Source organism: Myotis daubentonii, chromosome 4 (assembly GCF_963259705.1).
Source record: "Myotis daubentonii chromosome 4, mMyoDau2.1, whole genome shotgun sequence".
NCBI lineage: Eukaryota > Metazoa > Chordata > Mammalia > Chiroptera > Vespertilionidae > Myotis > Myotis daubentonii.
The window spans coordinates 22,353,980-22,374,408 of record NC_081843.1 but is presented as its reverse complement, the minus strand read 5'-3'; the positions used below and the strand labels follow the sequence as shown (position 1 = coordinate 22,374,408).

Below are 20,429 nucleotides of genomic sequence, written 5' to 3'. Positions count from 1 at the left end.
TTTTTAAGTCACTTTGGAGCAAAAAGTAAATAATTACTATTTTCTTTTTGTAAATCAATCAAAATTATACCATATCTTTTTTGTCAGATTGGCCAAAAAAATTGTTTGTGTGTGTGCTGCAGAATTTTAGTAGTTTATGTGTACCATGAGATGAAAACGGTTGAAAATCGCTGTTCTAGAATATCAAGTAAAAGCAAAGTCTACCCAAACATAGGTCGTTCACGTACCACCCATTCTATTGTTCACTTAATATTTTCCTTTAAATGGACTTTTAAAAAAAGAAAACCAGATATCGGTACCTTGAGTTGTCCTTAGCAGCAGCCTAGCACCAAGGAGGGTCGAGGACGGCCCAGAACAGCCAGTGGGTGGTGTAGCCCGGTTCCTTTGTATGAGCTTTTCCCATCCTGTTTTTCCTCTTCCTCAGGGAAACTGGGGACAAGTGGCCCTGTTGGTCCTGGTCCTCAGGGCCCCTGTGTCAATCCTTCATTTGTCCTTCCTCTGGCCAAGGTCCAGCTCCTCTGGACTCCAGGGTCCCCATCAGAGGAGGCAAAGGGCTCAGCAGTCAACCATCTCCAGGGCAGCTCTGACTCCTGGCCGGTTGCCCCCGGGCCAGGAACCTGTAGATATACGGCTGCTACACCTGGCAGGTTTTAAGATGCACCTGGAGAGCTTTCTAAATACTTAGATTAGGGTTGAGACTGGGTTAAAGGCATCCCAGGTGGGGCTGGTAATGAGCCACACCTGACAGTGCTGAGGCCCACGTGCAGGATGCACCGCCTCAGTAGTACCTGGGAGAGTCTCTGTTACGTAAACTTCCATTCTGTTCTGGATGGGAAGCCTAAAACAGTTTTTTGACCTCTCAGTTGTGATATCTCACAGAGACCGATTACGTTCATTACTGAAGCTACCCAGAAAATATGTAATTACACCGTAAGTCCTTGTAAGCGGCAGCACGGTTGTGTAGCGGAAGACCTGAGTCTGACATACTTTCTGAAACAGGCACGGAATATGTAATGGGAACTCTGGCTCTGCTTGTTCCTCATCTCAGTGGATACAAACATAGGTGCTAACGGGCCACTCTGAGAAACTCCTTCCCTTTTCCAGTTTGCCCAGGAGGAAGGGAAAAGTATTAGTGTGGTGTTTCCAGGTGCTAGAACCCATGTTTCTTCTTCATCATCTTTGTCATGTCTCCGGTCCCTTGGATTAGGGACAGAACTAGACTGCATCCCCTCTGGGTTGCCACCACTATATTTTGGTGATGGGTTAACTTATTTCTTGAGTTCCATAGGTTCACAAGTGAATTATATCCAGGGCCTCCCCCCTACCAGATACAGATGATTTCAATGATGAGATGCTATATATGGGATGGAATTTTGGGGCTGTGGGACAGGGTGAGTTATTTTGCATCTGGATGGACTTGCATCTTTAGGGGTCAGAGGGCAGGCTGGGTAGGTAGAATGCCTTCCCTTCCCTCCAAAGATGCCCACATGCTAATCCCTGGAACCTATGAATATGTTACCTTATGTAGCAAAGGGGACTTTGTAGATGTGATTAGATAGATGAAGGGCCTTGAGCTGGGGAGATCAGCCCGATGAGCCCAATCTAGCCATGAGCCCTTAAAAGCAGAGACCAGGTGGAAAGCAAGAGAGATGAGGCAGAGTGGGAGGTCAGAGGGATTTGAAGGCTAAGGAGACACCGTGCTTCACAGGGAGCAGCCATGTGTCTTTTGTTCACCGCATATCCCCAGAGCCTGGAACCCAGCAGGTGTTGAGGAAGTGCTTGGTGACAGAAAGACCAATGAAGTGACTGCCTGGATTCCAGTTAACAGCCATGTGGACAAGCTCCCTCATCTCTGTGACTCCAAATCTTCCCTTTGCTACAGATGATGGAGGTCAGTCACCCAGTTAATACACAGTAGAGCTGGGGCTCAAAGCAGGACCATTGAAACCCATCTGGTTGCCAAATCCAATGCCACCCCCACATGCTACCCCCACGACAGCTTGGCCACAATGGGCAACACCCCGTAGTCGACAGCTGTGAAGCTTATGGCCTGGTTTTGTTTTTTTGCTTCCTTCTGTGGCCACTGGCTGTCATCCCATTTTGGATGGCACACGCCAGCAGGGGGTGCTAGCACCTAAATGTAAAGACCATGAGCTCCCACTGGAGGACTACGAAGGCTGAGTCTGATGAAGCAAGACTGCTGATATAAATCCTCTTAGAAAAAAGGGTTGGAGAGAACAGCCCTTATTGGAGAATAGCACAGGGCTGCCTGTATTACCCAACATTCTTAAAAACAACAAACACCCAAGAGCTCCCAGAGCTGGTCTGAGGAGTTTCTCCATAAAAGCCATCTCAAGCCCTAGCTGGTTTGGCTCAGTGGCTAGAGCATTGGCCTGAGGACTGAAGGGTCACGGGTTCGATTCCAGTTGGGGCACATACCCGGGTTTCGGGCTCAATCCTCAGCAGGGGGTGTGCGGGAGACAGCTGATCAGTGATTCTCACTATTAATGTTTCTCTCTCTCTCCCTCTCCCTCTCAGAAATAAATTTTTAAAAACATTTTTTTAAGCCATCTCAGAAGGAAGGCCCTGGACCCCTCCCCCACAACATCAGACACCAGCTGGCCTGAGACCTGTCTCTGCTACAGCCTGCTAGCCAGATGCTCTTAGACAAAGGGCTTCCATCCCCTTGGCTGCAGTTTTCATAGGCACAGGGGCAATGACACAGTAAAATGAAGTAACAGGGGGAAGCTTCTAGCAGTCCCTGGCACATACCTCTTGGTTGAATTTGCATTCTTTATCCAGAGATGGTTGATGATTCTTGTAGGACTAGATTTCTCTCTCCACCCCCATTACCACCCCCACCCTCCCTCGTCAACTCAGGTGTCTCCCTCCTTTTCCTCCAGACTTTTCTGTCTTTACCGAGTCTTTATTTGTGCAGAACATTCTAAAACATTCTGGCAAGCACCCTCAGCCCAGTTACAAAATACCCTGGGGTGCTTGATTTAAAAGGTCCACTAAAGCATGGCCTTTAAGGGCTCCTTTCATTTGAAAACTTGTGTGCCAAGTGCAAATTCAGGAGCATTGTGCCTTGCCTGACCAGAGTGGCTCAGTGGTTGAGCATCGACCTATAAACCGGGAGGTCACAGTTCAATTCCTGGTAAAGGCATATGCCCGGTTGCAGGTTTGATCCCCAGTGTGAGGCAAGCAGGAGGCAGCCAATTAATGATTCTCTCTCATCATTGATATTTCTCTCTCTCTCTCTCTCTCTCTCTCTCTCTCTCTCTCTCTCTCTCTTCCTCTCTGAAATCAATAAAAATATATATATTTTTAAAAAGAACATTGTGCCTTTGCTTGTATATTCCCTCTGTCTTCCTAACTAAAAACCAGCCATTCACTGAACATTTACTCACTTTGTAATATATATGGGTAAGCAAGACTTCTTTGTGGACATGTTTTGTCGACATATCGGTATACCCATATATATTACACATATATATTACACAAGGCCCGATGCTGGGTGGAGACAGAGAGAGATATAAGACACAATCACATCACTGGAGGCCCCTCCAATGCAGACAGAGAATGTGCCTCTGTGGAGATCTGCACTGAGAAGGCGGCTCTAATCTGGTTTTCTATGAACTTTCCGGGTACCACCCTGTAGACAAATTATGTCCACTTCACAGACTGACCTCCAAGCCCAAGTGCAGACAGGAAAGGACCAGGATTGGAGTCCAGGTGTGGCTAAGTCTTTTCTTTATCTCAAGCAGGTAGGGGGCCCCTAAAAGATGTGCTTTTTGCACAGCCTCCAAGATGTCTGCTAAATGTAGGTCACTATGGCAGAAAATAAATACCCGCCCCCCCCCCTTCTTATTCTTGCAAACAGGCAGCTGTTCTGGGAGTTTGGGCCGTGGCCTGAGGTTTAGCAACATGAGCCTAGGCAACATGGGACATTTGGTGGCCCAACAGATCTCAGGACCATGCTGTCACGGCAGACACCCCTGGGATTTGCAGACGACTACACACAGCGCGTCTTTCGGGTCTTTTTTCTCCTTGACCATTAAATCATAAACAGGCCGGGAGACAAAACAACTATTTCACATGTCATTCTTTCCCCTTCCTGCTTCACCTGATGCATAAGATTTTTGTGGTAAAACATGAGCTTTACAAGAATATGCAACAGAAAGAATTAAGGAACTCAGTGATCCAAAAACCAGCTAAATGAGGAGTTTCTTTTCTTTTTTTTTCTTCTAATGTAAAGCAGTTCCAAGAAAAGTGAAGTCACAGCCCCGGGTGCTTATTTTCAGTTCTTAGAAAAGAGCCAATTTCAAAAGAGAAGCAGCACGGCCCGAGCACAGTCTGCCCATTTCTGGCGAGGGGTGCTTGGTGATAAACCAACTTTGATTTGGTACCAGCAGCTGAAACCCCTACCCAAGATGTGTTTTCATTTGATGATGTCAAGGAGGAAACGCTAGCCGAAACAGTGAAGAGATTAATATTCAGGGAAACCAGAGGAGCTCGGCTAACATGCCGAGGTGGCACACTTCCAGCAGGGAGCCGCAGGGAGCCACCGGCAGGCTGTGGGACTGTGGGAAAAACACAGGGCACCCTCCTTTTCCCACCCCCACACTGCTGCGTTCCTTCACTGCTCAGGCAGCCATACCAGCCCAATTAGCAATTTTCAATCGGGCATTACTTACCAGAAGTTAGGTAGGGACAAACTGGGTAGAACATGGCAGAGGTTCTCAGCAGCCCGGTTCAATTTTCTAGAAGAAAAGCAGGTCTCAGATAAGGGGAACCGCAGCGTAAGGTCCTACGGGGCCTACCACGTACCCAGTTCAAGGGCTACTATTGGGAGCTCCATGATAATTGTGAAATAAAGCTTTAACCTAAGAATCTTATAACGGAGGTCCCATGGACTACATCAAAATTAAATGTCAAGGTAATCGAAAGCAGCTGATCGACTGTCCCACCCAGGAGGAGCCTAAGGAGACAAGAGGACTGAATGTAATGGGGTGTTCTGGATGGGATCCTGGAGCAGGACATTAGGAAAACCAAACTAAGAAAATCTAAAGTATAGACTTTAGTTAAGAATATCTCAATATTGGTTCATTGATTATAACAAACGTACCATACTAATGTAGGATGTGAATAATAAAGGAAAGTGGATGTGGTATATGGGAACTCTTTGTACTGTCTTTGTAATTTTTCTATATATCTAAAACTATTCTAAAAATATACATAGTTTTTAAAGGCAACTGATGGATATAAGAACTTACTATTCCTCCCAGCAACAATCATTTGGTGGCTACCATGTGCCAGGCACACATGAAAGTAATTTAGATGCATCTTCATTTATTCCTCACATCAGTGCTATGAGCTGGGTATAATCTGCATCTTCTAGATGAGGAAATTAAGGCTCAGAGAGGTTAGGTAACTTGTTTACAGTCACACAGCAAGCTTAACAACAGATGAAGGGCTCATATTCAGGTCTATAGGCTGCAAAGCTCCAGAAATAGCTCAGCAACATTGCCTGAAAATCCCCAGACTCTGAACATAAACCTCCTCAAAACAAGCTTCAAGAGGTCAACAAACCCAGATCAGCAATAAAAATGATGCATTATTTCCAGTTTGCCCACCTTTAAAAGAAAATGCTGTAGTTTAAAAACACAGCAAATCCAAAACACTGAAAATACCAAATGCTGGCAAAGATGTAGAACAACAAAAACTCATATACTGCGGATGAGAAAGCAAAACGGTATAATCACTCTGGAGGACAGTGCCAGAGCTGAAGATGTGTTCCCCCATATTGCGATGCTGAAATGTGGGGCCTTTGAGATGTGATTAGATCAGGATGGCAGAGCCCTCATGAATGGGATCAGTGCCCTTGTAGAGACCCCAGAGAGCTCCCTTCTCTCTTCTGCCATGTGAAGACACTGTAAAAGCACAGCCATCTATGAGCCAGGAAGCAGCACCTTGATTCTGCCAGTACATTGATCTTGAACTCTCCAGCCTTCAAAACTGTGAAAAATAAATTTCAGTTGTTTTTAGGCCCCCCCAGTCTATGGCGTTTGTGATAGTAGCCCCAGTGAACTGAGACAGTCTGGCAATTTCTTACAAGGTGAAGCATAGGCTTGCACATGATCACCAGTTGTGCTCCCAGGCATTTACCCTGGTAAGTTGAAAACATGTCCACAAAACCTGCACACAAACGTTCATTTCAGTAGGTGCCCTTCAGTAGGTGCATGGGTAAACAAAGCATGGTACATCCATACAGTGGAGTATTATCTATACTAATAAAAGAGAAAAATGGTAATTGGCGTACGACGATACCCTTTTCATTGGCTAATCAGGGCTATATGCAAATTAACTGCCAACTAAGATTGGCAGTTAACTGCCAACAAGATGGCGGTTAATTTGCATATGTAGGCACAATGCAGGGAGGCGAAAGGGAAAGCAGGAAGAAGCCCCCTGCCACTGAGAGTGATCGGAAACCCAGGGGGGAGCTAAGAGCTGGGGGGCAGGGCAAAGGCGGCCCTGGGCCCCCTAGCCATGATCGGAGAATCAGGCGCCTTTGCCGCCCTGGCCAGTGATAGCAGGAAGTAGGGGTGGAGCCAGCGATGGGAGCTGGACATGGTTGAAGCTGGCAGTCCCGGGAGCTAGGGGTCCCTTGCCTGGGCCTAAAGTGAAGCCCACGATCGCGGGGCCGCTGCAGCTGTGGGTCCCCGCTGCCCGGGCCGGACACCTCAGCCAGAGGCTTCCTGCAGGGCCGGAGCCCGCGCGATCGCGGCATCCCCCCCCTCCCCGCCCACTGCCACTGCAGGTCCCTGCTGCCCGGGCGGGACGCCTAGGCCAGAGGCATCAGGCCTGGGCAAGGGGCCGATCCTGCGATTGGAGGGTGATGGGGGTCAACGCCTGAGGGCTCCCAGTATATGAGAGGGGGCAGGCTAGGCTGAGGGACACTCCCCCCTCCCCCGCCCCACACCCAGTGCACAAATTTCGTGCACCGGGCCCCTAGTTCAGCAATAAAAAGAAATCGGGCCTTGGCCAGTGTGGCTCAGTTGGCTGAGTATCATCTTATGCACCATAAATTTGCTGGCCCCATTCCTGGTCACAGCATATGCCCAGATTATGAGTTCAATCCCCAATAGGGGGTGTGCAGGAGGCAGCCAATCAATGTTCACGCTCACATCAATGTTTCTCTCTCTCTCTCCCTTCCTCTCTCTAAAAATATCAAGTTTAAAAATCTTTTTTAAAAAAATCGGTATCAAGTTGTGAAAAGACATGAGAAATGTTAAATGTATATCACTAAGTCAAAGAAGCCAGTCTGAAAAAAAAATTCTCTCTGTACGATTCCAACTATATGACATACTGGAAAAGGCAAAACTATGGAGATAATGGGAAAAAAAATCAGTGGTTTGCCAGGCCTGAAGGGGGAGAAAGGAGTGAACAGGTGGAGCACACAGGACTTTTAGAGCAGTGAAACTATGCAGTATGATACCATAATGGTCGATAAATGTAAAACTTATAGGACTGTATATCACAAAGAGTGACCCATAATGTAAATTATGGACTTTTGTTAGTAATAATGTATCCTCAATTATATGAGATACTGAGGAATGGGGTATATGGGAACTACGTACTTTTTTTGCTCTTTGTTTCTATAAATATAAAGATGCTCTTAACTAGGTCTATTTAAAAAAAACCATACAGCATGTAAAACAATTTATTAGTGGTAGAAGATAAATAAATCCAGCAAAACTCGACAGCAATGTTGGAACAAAACCTGACTCCTTTGACTTTTATGATCTAAGGGGGAAAGAGGGTTGGGTAAGAAGCAGAGAGCAGAAATCCAGTGTTCAATATAATCACAACAAACAGTCCTTCCATACCAAAAACGCAGAACTCTACACAGGACGATGCTCCCTGGAAGTATCTCACCAAATGTTAAAAGACCGAAGTTAGAAGTTGAGTGCCTGAAAGTTGTTCTCAATCAATCTTGATTTTAACTTCAACAAGAAATATTGAGCCCTAACCAGTTTGGCTCAGTGGATGGAGCGTCAGCCTGCGGACTGAGGGGTCCCGGGTTCGATTCCGGTCAGGGGCATGTGCCTGGGTTGCGGGCACATCCCCAGTGGGGAGTGTGCAGGAGGCAGTTGATCGATGTTTCTCTGTCATCGATGTTTCTGACTCTCTGTCCCTCTCCCTTCCTCTCTGTAAAAAATCAATAAAATATATTTTAAAAAAAAAAAGAAATATTGAAAGAATTTCAGCATGTCCTATCATCACCCACATCTGAGGGAAATGGACCCTCAAGGTTGAGTGGTGTTCAAGAGAGCTGTGTCTTTGAGAGGCTGCTGTACTGCTTGACTTGCGAACTGGATATGGAAGTTGTTGATGGAGAAGACGTCGTGGGGCCATGATGTCATCCTTCTTTCACGCAGTCTATTTTCCTGCCCATAACCACACTTTAATCACCATGGACAATGACTGAGATTCAAAGTTTGTACCATACAATCGAATCGCAGCAGTAACGGAAAAAGTATCATCACTAGTAAAACCTGAGAAATGCAACATGAGATTTCTGTGTGCTTTAGAGAGAACGAACACACACAAACCAAAACAGAGAGAGAATGAACACAACATCTGCTTTTCGTCAGAGCTCAGGGGCAGCAGGGGCTGAGTTAACTGGAGTGCCCCAGCATTTGGAAATCCTGCATCTGGACAACTTGGTGAGCCAAAGCACAGCTCTCCGAGGAACTTTTGAGAAATACACAATGAACAATGTCCGTGAAATCCACATGGAGTAAGAACTTAAGTCCTTTCAGAATTTCCGTTGTTTTTAATGACACTTCCAACATCATCTAAGGAATATTCCTGTGTAAATCTTCTACTTCCAGTGCCCACATGCTTTCATGGACGGGATTATCAGAAAGATCTGTCATCTTCACAGCCTGAAGGCAGGGCTCAGGGCTATAGGCCTGAATCACTCCCATTACCATCACATACTTTCCTAGAAGGAAAAAGAGCATGGTAATGTTCACATGGATAAAAAACAAAAAACAAACAAACAAAACAAACAAATATAAAACAGATTCAGTCCTTCAGAGGGCTTCACTTTATCAGAGAGGCAAATTGGAGACTTTAAAGAAAAAAAAATGCAGAGTAGAGATCAAAATGCCAAGGTGGTCAGTGATCAATATATCTATCTATCTAAAAAGAGCAAAAAGTTCATAGTTCCTGTATATTCCCTTCATCAGTTTCTCCTATTATGAGAATCTTACATTGCTAAAATACATTTGTTATAATTGATGATACACTATTTTTAACTAAAGTCCATACTTTACATTATAGGTCACTCTTTGTAATATACAGTTCTGTAAGTTTTACATTTATCTATCTTTCTGATATCATATCACACTAGTGGCCCGGTGCATAAAATTCGTGCGGGGGGAGGGGGAGGATGAGGTTCCCTCAGCCCAGCCTGCACCCTCTCTAATCGGGGACCCCTTGGGGGATGTCTGACCACCGGTTTAGGCCCGATCCCTGTGGGCCTAAACTGGCAGTCGGACATCCCTCTCATAATCTGGGACTGCTGGCTTCTAACCGCTCACCTGCCTGCCTGCCTGATCGCCCCTGCCTCTGCCTGCCTGCCTGATCGCCCCCTAATGGCCCTCTCCTGCTGGCCTGATGTCACCCCTAACTGCCCTCCCCTGCAGGCCTGATTGCCCCTAATTGCCTCTGCCTGCCTCATCGCCCCTAACTGCCCTTCCCTGCCGGCCTGATTGCCCCTAACCCCCTGCCAACCTGATCTTGCCCCCAACTGCCCTCCCCTGCTGGCCTGATCACCCCTAATTGCCTCTACCTCGGCCCCCACCACCATGGCTTTATCCGGAAGGAAGTCAGAGGTCGGGAAGACCGCCAGTCAACCCGGTCTAATTAGCATATTACCCTTTTAGTATAGATAGATTATATAGGATAGGATTGCTTAAATGTGGGGGAAAAGCCTTTTTCAGCAGAAGGAGATGCTCTTGGCAGACAAAAACACATAATCCCTATATCTGGACTGATAGCCAGCCATATGCACTATACCTCCAAACCGGTCATGAAAAAATTGTACTGCTTTCTTACACCTTACACCAAATAGCTGTTGCCCTTAAAACCCCTCCTCAGCCCCCACCTTAGGTTCTGCCTTTGCAGGTCACCCAGGTTAGGTGCTGACTGGTCGGTTTCTATGCCAGTCAGCGTCAGAAGCTACGCCTTCTAGGCAGCCACTGGCTCCTGGCACATCACCCAGATTTGGTTCTGACTGATCGGTTTCTATGCCAGTCAGCGTCAAAAGCTCTGCTTCCTAGGCACCCATTGGTTCCTGGCACTTCACCCAGATTTGGTTCTGAGTGGTTGGTTTCTATGCCAGTCAGCGTCTCCAGGCCTATCTCTGGGCCTGATCAAAGAGGCGGGGCTGATCAGCAGCCCAGTGGAGGCCCAGAGAGAAACAGAGGCCTGGCTGCTGGCAAAGCCGGGGGAGATAGAGAGAGGCAACGGCTGATCAACAGCTGCCACGGAGGCTGCGGATCAGACCCTGCCTCCCTCTCTGCAGGCCTCTCTCCGGGCCTTATCCGAAGCCCCCTCGGCAGTCAGTGCTGGGTCGCCACAGCAACCCAGCACTGACTTCCGTTGTTCGGTGGAGCCTTGGTCATTGTGGACATTAGGGACCCTGGCTCTTTATATATAGGTAGATAGATAGTTTCACTGCCCTAAGTTCAACATTTAACTTGGAACATGACATTTGTATCTTCTTTGGTTTCTGGTTTTCAAATGTTAAAAAAATAAAAATCAGCAAGCTATCATCTTGCACAAAACAATCACGCCCAAGGAATGGAAAAGACTCACATCAGAGTATGAGCTATAATTAGACAGACTGCTCTCAGGAAGGGGCAGAAAACCCAAGCTTTCTCTTGTCCTTGTTCCTTGCTCAATGCCACAGAGTATGTGACTGGTTTCGGTCATGGGACCAATCCTCTTTCTGCAAAGACAGCCCCTAACAGCCCCAAAGCAAATCCAATTTTCCCTCCATGTTGCCAAAAGATCTGGGCAAGCTACCGCACCCCTCCACCCCACCCCCTGCTGCTCCGTTGTTCTAACTGCCTAGGACCAATCCCTGCCACCCCCTGCTTTATCCCGACCACCAGCTAGGTACACGTAAGCAAATCAACAAGAGGGCAGGCTGCCATCAGGACGATCTAATGACATATTAACTGTGACTCTCTTCCCATTCTAGTGGGGAAGTGGCTCTCCTTGAAAGCAAAACTTGGCCGGTCTTAACCACACAAAACTCAATTGTATAAAAATACCCAAACACAGCAGGAGGGGCAGGCACGCTGCCAGGCCCCCTCCATGCCCTTCCAGGCCACTTTAATCACAATGCCTCCAACAGCAGGGCTGAGTCTGCATGTGGGTCTGACTGAAGGAAGCCAGGCAAGCTGACACCTGACCCTCTGGTTTTCAACTCCTGAAAGGATGCAGTTAGGTTTCCCTGAACTCGCCTCCAGATTCTACTAAGCAAATAACATAGCATTCCTCAGTGACAGAGGCTAGTTCTAAAAATACATTTGCCATACCCTCTGTGAATGGCCCTGAAGTGCTGGTAAAGACAGAACGCTCAAAAAACAAACAAACAATGAACAAAGACACAGGAAAAGAAAGAACAAGCCCCAGGAGATCCTAACCAGGAGAGCTAACAGGAGACGCACTGGGAAGGCACCCACAACTAGAGGGATGAGCTCAAAGGCATGCGTGCTCTCCTGCCTGAGATCAGACAAGCTGGCTACTAGACCTGTCTAGTCTACCCATTCCTGCTCCTCCATCGTCTCTCCCCACTGTCTCCCCTTTGGTCAGGCCTTCATCCCCTGGACATTTCAATCGCTTCCAGCTGGTCTGCTTCCAGCTGCTTCCTCTTCACAACCATCCCTATCGCATTGCATCAGCAACCTTTCTCAAACGCAGCTCCTGCCTCCAGAGCCCTCTGATCCCAACGTGCAGTCTTGGCACTGTGTTTCTCCCCTCTCCACTGCAGACTGGGAGAGTTCTGACTCAATTCTGCATATGCAGCCCCTGACATTTATGGAAACACACTGCTGGCTGTTCCAGAGAAGAAAGCAATGGGAGTACAGCACTGACATGATGAATATAGCCAATGGCCACCTTGAAACAGGCAGGTCCTTCCACAAAAGCTCAGCAGGATGGGAGCCCTCCCACCTTTCACTGTTGCCCCACATTCTGCGTCAGGCTCCCCAAAGGTACGGGGCTCTCTCTCACCTCCAAGGCTCTGCACATGCTGTTCCATAGACCTGGACAATCTCCTGCCTCAGACAGACATAGGGTGACCAACTGTTCTGGTTTTAAAACTGAAAGTTCCACAGGGGTTGCCTGGACCCCCTTCCATCCTAGGCAACCTGGGTAGATTGGTCCCTACAGGTAACTCCAACACATCCTTCAGGTCACCTCCTCCAATAAGCCTTCCCTGACCCTACAGGCCTGGGCAGGTTGCCGCTCCTCTGCGCCTCTGGCAACCTGTGCTCAAGCCTAGATATTACTTCGTGTTTTAGTGGTCTGTTTACTTTCTTGGCTCCCTGCCAGCAGGCAATAACTAGGCTGTCAATCAAGATTTAGTATTAATTAAGGAAAGGCAATGCCACGACCCCTGCCTGCAGGCATTCAGGCAGTGGGTAAGTCAGACAGGTTCACCAATGCCCATCAGTTCAAATGCTAAGGTACCTACTGATGCCAAAGTCATGCCATGGCTGGGACTAGACATGGGAGACACCAAGCAGCTCCAGTTGCATGCTAGGCCAAGGGTCAGCAAACTTTTTCTGTAGAGGGCCAGATACTGAAATATTTCAGGCTTTGCAGAGGATAGTGTGTCTATCGCAATACTTGATTCTGCGGTTGTAATGCGAAAACAGCCCTGGATAGTATATAAATGTGTCGCAATAAACCTTTACTTAGAGCCCTGGCCGGTGTGGCTCAGTTGGTTAAGCATAATCCAGTGCACCCAAAGGTCACAGGTTGATTCCTACTCAAGGCACATGCCCAGGTTGAGGAGTGAGTGTGGAAGGCAACCAATCGATGCTCTCTTTCCTTCTCCCTTCCTCTCTCTCAAATCTATAAAAGGAAAAAATACAGAAATGTATTAAAGTTTTATCTCAAAGAAAACCTTTAGAGATACTGATGCTTGAATTCCACTGATGCTTGAATATTACTTCTTTCCATTTGGAAATGTAAAAACTGTTTTCAGCTTGTCGACCCTCTGAAGAGAGGAGGCAGCCTGCAGTTCGCTGGCCCTGTGCTGGGCTAATGCTGCAGCAGAGGGCTGAGGGGGAGGGGCGCTCAACAATGGGGCAGGGGCTGGGGCAAGGGAACAGGAGTACTTATTTCATGGTGAGACACAATGGTCACAATTTTTTGAAAAATCACCTCCTGGGGAGGGGCTTGTTGCAAAAACAATGCTGGGGTCCCTTCCCTGGAGATTACAACTAGGAGGTGTGTATGTGTGTGTGCGCCCGCGCGCTGCATGGAGTGTGTGTGTTGGGGAGGTGCGGGACGCTGGTCCTAGGAACCTGCACTTTAAAAAATCCGGCTGCAGGTGATGCCTATCATCAGGTCAGCTGGGGCGACGCCAGACTGGGGTGGGAACCGGAAGGAAGGGTCCTGAAGCTGGGAACCGGCACTGGCAAAGCCCGGAGGAGGGACGACCAGGCCCTGCCCTCTGGCCGCACACAACAAGGGTCAGCCCCGAGTTCTACTCTGGCCATTACCTGGGGCGACGCAGGGCCGCCCGCGCGGCACCCGCTCCAGGCCGCACACCGAGAAGGTCCCGCTCGGGTCCCGCAGCCGCGCCTTGCCGCCGCCCGCCTCCACCACCGTGCCCTGCATCCACACGGCCGCCAGCTCCAGCGGCGCGCGGCCCGCCGCCGCCCGAGACAGCCACCACGCGCCCGGGCCGCCTTCCGTGTGGCGCCGCAGCTGCTCCGCCAGCACCTTGATCGGCGGTGACGACGGCAGCCTCACTGCCCCCGGGCCGCCGCCCGAAAACGAGTCCGCCCCCTCTGCCGCTGCCATTACGCTCGGCAGCCACTTTCCCGCCAACTTTGATAGGCAGCGGGGCCGGCCTACGGACACCAATCAGGGGAGAGCTGGTGGAGCCGGCCAATGGTCGGTCAGAAGGCGGGACCTCCCGGTGGCGCCGCCCACACAAGCCGCCAGGGTAGCGCATGCGCACGTAAATAACCGCCCCCAAGCTGGGAATGAATGGATATGAATTAAGAGAATAAATAAAGGGAGCCGGCCTGTGTGGCTCAATGGTTGAGCATCTACCTATGAACCAGAAGGTCTCTGTTAGATTCCAGGTCATGGCATATTCCCCGGGTTGTGGGCTCAAGCCCTAGTGGGGGGCGTGTCGGAGGCAGCCCATCAATGATTCTCATCGCTGATGCTCCTATCCCTCCCTCATCCCCTCCCCACTCCCTCCTTCTTCCCCTCCCTTCCTCCCTCCTTCTTTCCTTCCCTCCCTCCCTTCCCTCCTTTCTTCCTCTGTAATTAATAAAAATATATATTTTCAAAATAATAAATGTAGGGAAGTAAAAAACCTGTTTAACACACCTTAAAATTTGGCGTGCATGCTTATCACCTGGAGAACGTGACTATATCTTTACATCTCCTTGCATAGGAGCGTACTCTGGGGTTAATAGATAGTAAATACTGAAAGGAATAGTACCATTATGAGCTCATGTTTGTTGGGAGTGATCAAGAGTTGAGTCAAGCCCTGGCCAATGTGGCTCAGTAGTTGGATCATCAGCCCGCACACCAAAAGGTCCCAGGTTCGATTTTCGGTCAACGCTGGAGGCGACCAGTTGATATCTCTCTTTCTCTCCCCCCACCCTCTCTTTCTCTCCCCCCACCCTCCTCCCTTCCCATGCTTTATGAAAAGCAGTGGAAAAATACCCTGGGGGGAGGATTAACAAAACAAAACAAAAAAGAATTGAGTCAAGCCCAAAGCATGGCTGGTATGCTCAGTGGTTGAGTGGCGGTCCATGCACTAAGAGGTTGCAGATTGGATTCCCCCCCCCCTGCCCCCACCCCGACCCGCCGTCAGGGCACATGCCTGGGTTGGGGGCTTGATCTCTGATGGGGGTGTGCAGGAGGCAGCTGATCGATGTTTCCCCTCTCATTGATGTTTCTCTCTCTTCCTTTCCATTCCTCTCTGAAAAAAATCTTTTTAAAAAGATGACATTCATGCCAAAACCGGTTTGGCTCAGTGGATAGAGCATCGGCCTGCAGACTGAAGGGCCCCAGGTTCGATTCCGGTCAAGGGCATGTACCTGGGTTGCGGGCACATCCCCAGTAGGAGATGTGCAGGAGGCAGCTGATTGATGTTTCTCTCTCATCTATCTTTCTGACTATCTATCTCTCTCCCTTCCTCTCTCTAAAAAATCAATAAAATATATTTTTTAAAGAAAGATGACATTCTTTAAAGAAAAAAAAAGAATTAGGTCAAGAGAGAAGGCTGAGAAGAGGGACAGGGACAGCTGGTAAAATTACTCTTCTATTATATATATAACATATCCTCCCCCATGAGCGAGGACATTTTTTCCATTGATTTTTAGAGAGTAGAAGGGAAGGGGAGAGAGAGAGAAAAGAGAGACAAATGGATTGGTTGCCTCCTGCTGGAGCCCTGACCAGAGGCGGGGATTGAACCTGCTGGAAGGTATGTGCCCTTGACCAGAAATTGAACCCAGGACCCTTCGGTCTGTGAGCTGAGACTCTTACCACTAAGCAAACCAACCAGGGCTATTTATTATATTTTAATAACATAAAATAAAATTTAATTAATACATATATTACTATATTTCTTACAAAAGAAATGCACAGTCACCAGCGAGCTGGGGAGGGGAGTCCCCGGCGCCACCAGCCCGCCCACCCCCCTCCCCTCCTCTCCCTTCGCCTCCCCTCCCCTCCCTTCGCCTCCCCTCCCCTCCCTTCCCCTCCCGTCCCCTCCCTTCCCCTCCCCTCCCCTCCCTTCCCCTTCCCTCCCCTCCCCAGGACCTAGCCGTCTTTGTGCAGCATCAGGTGCAAACCGTGCACGGGCGTGTGTGTGCGCGCGTGCACGTGCGCCCCCGAGGGCTCCAAGCCTGGCGGCGGCGAGGGCAAGGCGAGGGAGGACGTGGGACACATCTCGCCCGCTGCAGGGCCGCCCCGGCGGGGGCGGGCGGGGGAGCCAGACCACTCCAGGGCGCTGGCCTTCGAAAGATCCTCCGGGCCCACTGCTGATCGCTGTGGAAACCCGGGCGGCTGGAGGATGCGGAGCCCGGGGCGGGGGGGGAGGGGGGGGACCCCGGGGGCTGGGCGGGGGAGGCGGTGAGGCCCTGAGCACCGAGTTCTTACTGGTGGCAAAAGTCCAGCGCGGGCTGGCGGGCGAAGGAGGGGACAGCTCGGGGCACCGGGGAGCCGGGGATCTTCCGAGGGACACTGTGCAGCCCGCTCCCAGCAACGTCGAAGAAGTGGGGGGAGGGGCGCGGGGGGAGGAGGAGGAGGAGGAGCGGGAGGGGGAGGGGGAGGGGGAGGGGGAGGGGAGGAGGAGGAGGAGGAGGAGAAGAAGGAGGAGAAGAAAGAGGAGGAGAAGACAAAAGCCCAAGGAGTGCAAGGCTGGGCCGCACTCTCTCACTCTCGGGCAACCGGCGCCAGGGCTGCTGCTGTGCGCGGGGCACTCCGATCTGCAGGCACCATGGGGAAGGGGAAGAACCAGGGTGAGGGGGCTCCCGATCGCGAGGCGCCTATGCCCACCTTCAGCTGGGAGGAGATTCAGAAGCACAACCTGCGCACGGACAAGTGGCTCGTCATCGCCCGCAAGGTCTACAACATCACCAAGTGGTCCAGCCGGCACCCGGGGGGCCACCGCGTGATCGGGCACTACGCGGGGGAAGACTCCACGGATGCCTTCCAAGCCTTCCACCGTGACCTTGATTTTGTGCGCAAGTTCTTGAAGCCCCTGCTGATCGGCGAGCTGGCGCCGGAGGAACCCAGCCAGGACCGCGGCAAGAATTCCCAGATCACCGAGGACTTCCGCGCCCTGAGGAAGACGGCCGAGGACATGAACCTGTTCAAGAGCAACCACCTGCTCTTCCTCCTCCTGCTGGCCCACATCATCGTCATGGAGAGCCTCGCCTGGTTCACCATCTTCTACTTCGGCAACGGCTGGATCCCGACCTTCATCACGGCTTTTGTCCTCGCTACCTCGCAGGCCCAGGCCGGCTGGCTGCAGCACGACTAAGGCCACCTCTCTGTCTACAAGAAGTCCACGTGGAACCACATCGTCCACAAGTTCGTCATCGGCCACTTGAAGGGTGTCTCTGCCAACTGGTGGAACCATCGCCACTTCCAGCATCACGCCAAGCCCAACATCTTCCAGAAGGACCCGGACGTGGACATGCTGCACCTCTTCTGCTGGGCGAGGGGCAGCCCATTGAATACCGCAAGAAGAAGCTGAAATACCTGCCCTACAACCACCAGCACAGGTACTTCTTCCTGATTGGGCCGCCGCTGCTCATCCCCCTGTACTTCCATTACGAGATCATCAGGACCATGATCGTCCGCAAAGACTGGGTGGACTTGGCCTGGCCCATCAGCTACTACGCCCGCTACTTCGCCACCTACGTCCCTTTCTACGGCGTCCTGGGAGCCATCCTCTTCCTCAACTTCATCAGGTTCCTGGAGAGCCACTGGTTTGTGTGGGTCACGCAGATGAATCACATCGTCATGGACATTGACCGAGAGCCCTACCGTGACTGGTTCAGCAGCCAGTTGGTAGCCACCTGCAACGTGGAGCAGTCCTTCTTCAACGACTGGTTCAGCGGGCACCTCAACTTCCAGATCGAGCACCACCTCTTCCCCACAATGCCCCGGCACAGCTTCCACAAGGTGGCCCCGCTGGTGAGGTCGCTGTGCGCCAAGCACGGCATCGAGTACCAGGAGAAGCCGCTGCTGAGGGCCTTGCAGGACATCGTCGGGTCCCTGAAGAAGTCCGGGGAGCTGTGGCTGGACGCCTACCTCCACAAGTAACACCACAGCCTGCGGGCGTCGTGGGAGGGGGGAGCAGCTGCGGGGCAGGGACAAGCCCAGCGTGGGAGCTGTGGCCAGCCCCAGCCGGGAGGGACCAGTATCCCCCGGTTGCCGTGGCAACGTGGCCGGAGGAGCTGCTGTCCCTTCGAGGCAGATGGATCCGTAAGGAACTGGTCTTAGTTTTTTGTTGTTGTTTTTTCTTTGAACAAAAGCAAATTCCTATGCTTTTTTTATTTGCCAGTAGAATTAAATCTAAATTCTTACAATGTTAGTAAAATTGACAATAGTGTTAATCTTTTTAATTAAATCTTTATTGTTCAGATTATTACATTTGTTCCTCTTTTTCCCCCCCATAACTCCCCTCCTCCCAGTTCCCGCCCCACCCTCCGCCCTCACTCCCCACCCACTGTCCTCATCCATAGGTGCACGATTTTTGTCCAGCCTCTTCCCGCATCTCCCACACCCCTTTCCCCCCCAAGAAGAGTCAGTCCATTCCCTTTCTATGTCCCTGATCCTATTATGGTCACCAGATTATTATTCACTTGATTCTTAGATTCACTTGTTGATAGATGCATGTTTGTTGTTCATAATTTGTATCTTTACCTTTTTCTTCTTCTTCCTCTTCTTAAAGGATACCTTTCAGCATTTCATATAATACTGGTTTGGTGGTGATGAACTCCTTTAGCGTTTCCTTATCTGTGAAGCTCTTTATCTGACCTTCAGTTCTGAATGATAGTTTTGCTGGATAAAGTAATCTTGGTTGTAGGTTCTTGGCATTCATCACTTTGAATATTTCTTGCCATTCCCTTCTGGCCTGCAAAGTTTCTGTTGAGAAATCAGCTGACAGTCGTATGGGTATTCCCTTGTAAGTAACTGAGTTTCTTTCTCTTGCTGCTTTTAAGATTCTCTCTTTGTCTTTTGCTCTTGGCATTTTAATTATGATGTGTCTTGGTGTGGGTCTTTTCGGGTTCACCTTGTTTGGGACTCTCTGGGCTTGTGTGACTTTTTTCTTCCCCACCTCAGGAAAGTTTTCTGATATTATTTCTTCGAGTAGGTTTTCTAATCCTTGTTCCTCTTTCTGTTGTTCTGGCACCCCTATTATTCATATGTTGTTTCGTTTCATGTTGTCCCAAAGCTCCCTTAGGCTCTCCTCCTGTCTTTTAATTTTTTTCTCCAATTGCAGTACAGTTTGGGTGTGTTTTGCTTCCTTGTCTTCTAATTCACTAATTCGGTCTTCTGCTTCTAGTCTACTGTTGATACTTTCAATGGTGTTTTTTATTGCAGCTATATCACTCTTCATTTCTTCTTGGGTCTTACTTAAGTTATTGATTTTTCCATCTGTTTCTTCTTGCTTCTTGCATAAGTTGTTGATTTTTTTCCTCCATCCGGTTTATGCACTCTAGGACCCTTATTCTGAATTCTTTTTCGGTCATGCTGCATGCCTCTGTATCACTTAGCTGCTTTTCTGGCGAGTCCTCTTTTTCTTTCCTTTGGGGGTTTCTTTGTCTACCCATGTTTGATCACACTGACATATCTAGACGTTGAGTCGTTCAGTGGCTGCTCCCTTGGTGGCAGTGACTCCTTGGGCTGTGGTTGCTCTTCGGGCGGTTGCGGTAGCAGCTGCTTCTCAGTTGGCAGCAGCTCCTCTGGTGGGTGCTGTTCACAGCTGTGGTAGCTCTTCTGGCTGGTAGGGGAAGGTTTCACGTACAGCTGCTGTTCCTCAGACAGAGGGTGTGGTGCTCAGGAGGCTGCTGTTGTTTGAATCTGCTGCGTTGATTTAAAGGCACAAAATACAACACAACAAGGCACCACGTACCAGGCACCACTCTGTGTTGTTGCTGGGATTCAAGAGCTGGTTTTTATAAAGCAGCTAAAACATATTGAGCCAGGCCCTGCCCTAAGAGCTTTGCAGGGATTGTTCCATGACTCTTCTGAGAGCCTGGGAATATCCCACTATTCCCTTGGCCTTCAAATTCACACACACACCTCAAGCCCCATACCTTGTTGCTGGCAGAGTAATTTTTCCAAAACACCAGCTAGGTCAGGGGTCCAAACTCAGATGCCAACAGCAGCCAGGCAGGTAACCCTGGTGTAAGAGTGACAAACTAGCCTTCATGTGTCCCAATAAAGAGGCTGATCACACTCAGCCATTGGTTGCCACACTCAGCCAATGGGTCCAGTGTGGCCAGATTTGATTTTTTCAGGACATTTTAATGTGTAATCTTATTTAAAAAATTTTTGGCCCCCTGGCTGGTATGGCTCAGTTGGTTGAGTGTCGTCCCATCTCAGAGGTTGCCAATTTGCTTTCCGATCGG

General features: G+C 49.7%; 2 protein-coding genes and 1 non-coding gene across 3 annotated transcripts; 2 read left to right on the top strand and 1 right to left on the bottom strand.

Annotated features, from left to right (window-relative positions):
* Window positions 1-2,159: 2,159 nt before the first annotated feature.
* On the top strand, window positions 2,160-2,287 carry LOC132233979 (small Cajal body-specific RNA 4). Its single transcript, XR_009452816.1, has one exon. It is a non-coding gene; the product is annotated as a small Cajal body-specific RNA 4 (non-coding RNA).
* Window positions 2,288-8,239: 5,952 nt separating this feature from the next.
* RMI2 (RecQ mediated genome instability 2) lies at window positions 8,240-14,146 on the bottom strand. The gene is made up of 2 exons (XM_059693170.1): window positions 13,815-14,146; window positions 8,240-9,010 (listed from the first exon to the last, which is right to left on the bottom strand). Exons 1-2 carry the CDS (start codon window positions 14,116-14,118, stop codon window positions 8,862-8,864), a joined length of 453 nt encoding a protein of 150 aa, XP_059549153.1. The 5' UTR covers window positions 14,119-14,146; the 3' UTR covers window positions 8,240-8,861.
* Window positions 14,147-16,723: 2,577 nt separating this feature from the next.
* LOC132233086 (acyl-CoA 6-desaturase-like) lies at window positions 16,724-18,293 on the top strand. Its single transcript, XM_059693169.1, is given in 2 exon segments — window positions 16,724-17,495; window positions 17,498-18,293. Coding segments are annotated over 2 exon segments (1,332 nt in total). The 5' UTR covers window positions 16,724-16,780; the 3' UTR covers window positions 18,115-18,293.
* The last annotated feature ends 2,136 nt before the right edge of the window (window positions 18,294-20,429 follow it).

Coding starts and splice junctions, on each gene's coding strand:
- RMI2 (XM_059693170.1), bottom strand. CDS start 14,118: ATGGCAGCGGCAGAGGGGGCGGACTCGTTTTCGGGCGGCGGCCCGGGG. Junction 9,011..13,814: donor GCGGCCCTGCGTCGCCCCAG/GTAATGGCCAGA, acceptor TTTTCCTTCTAG/GAAAGTATGTGATGGTAATG.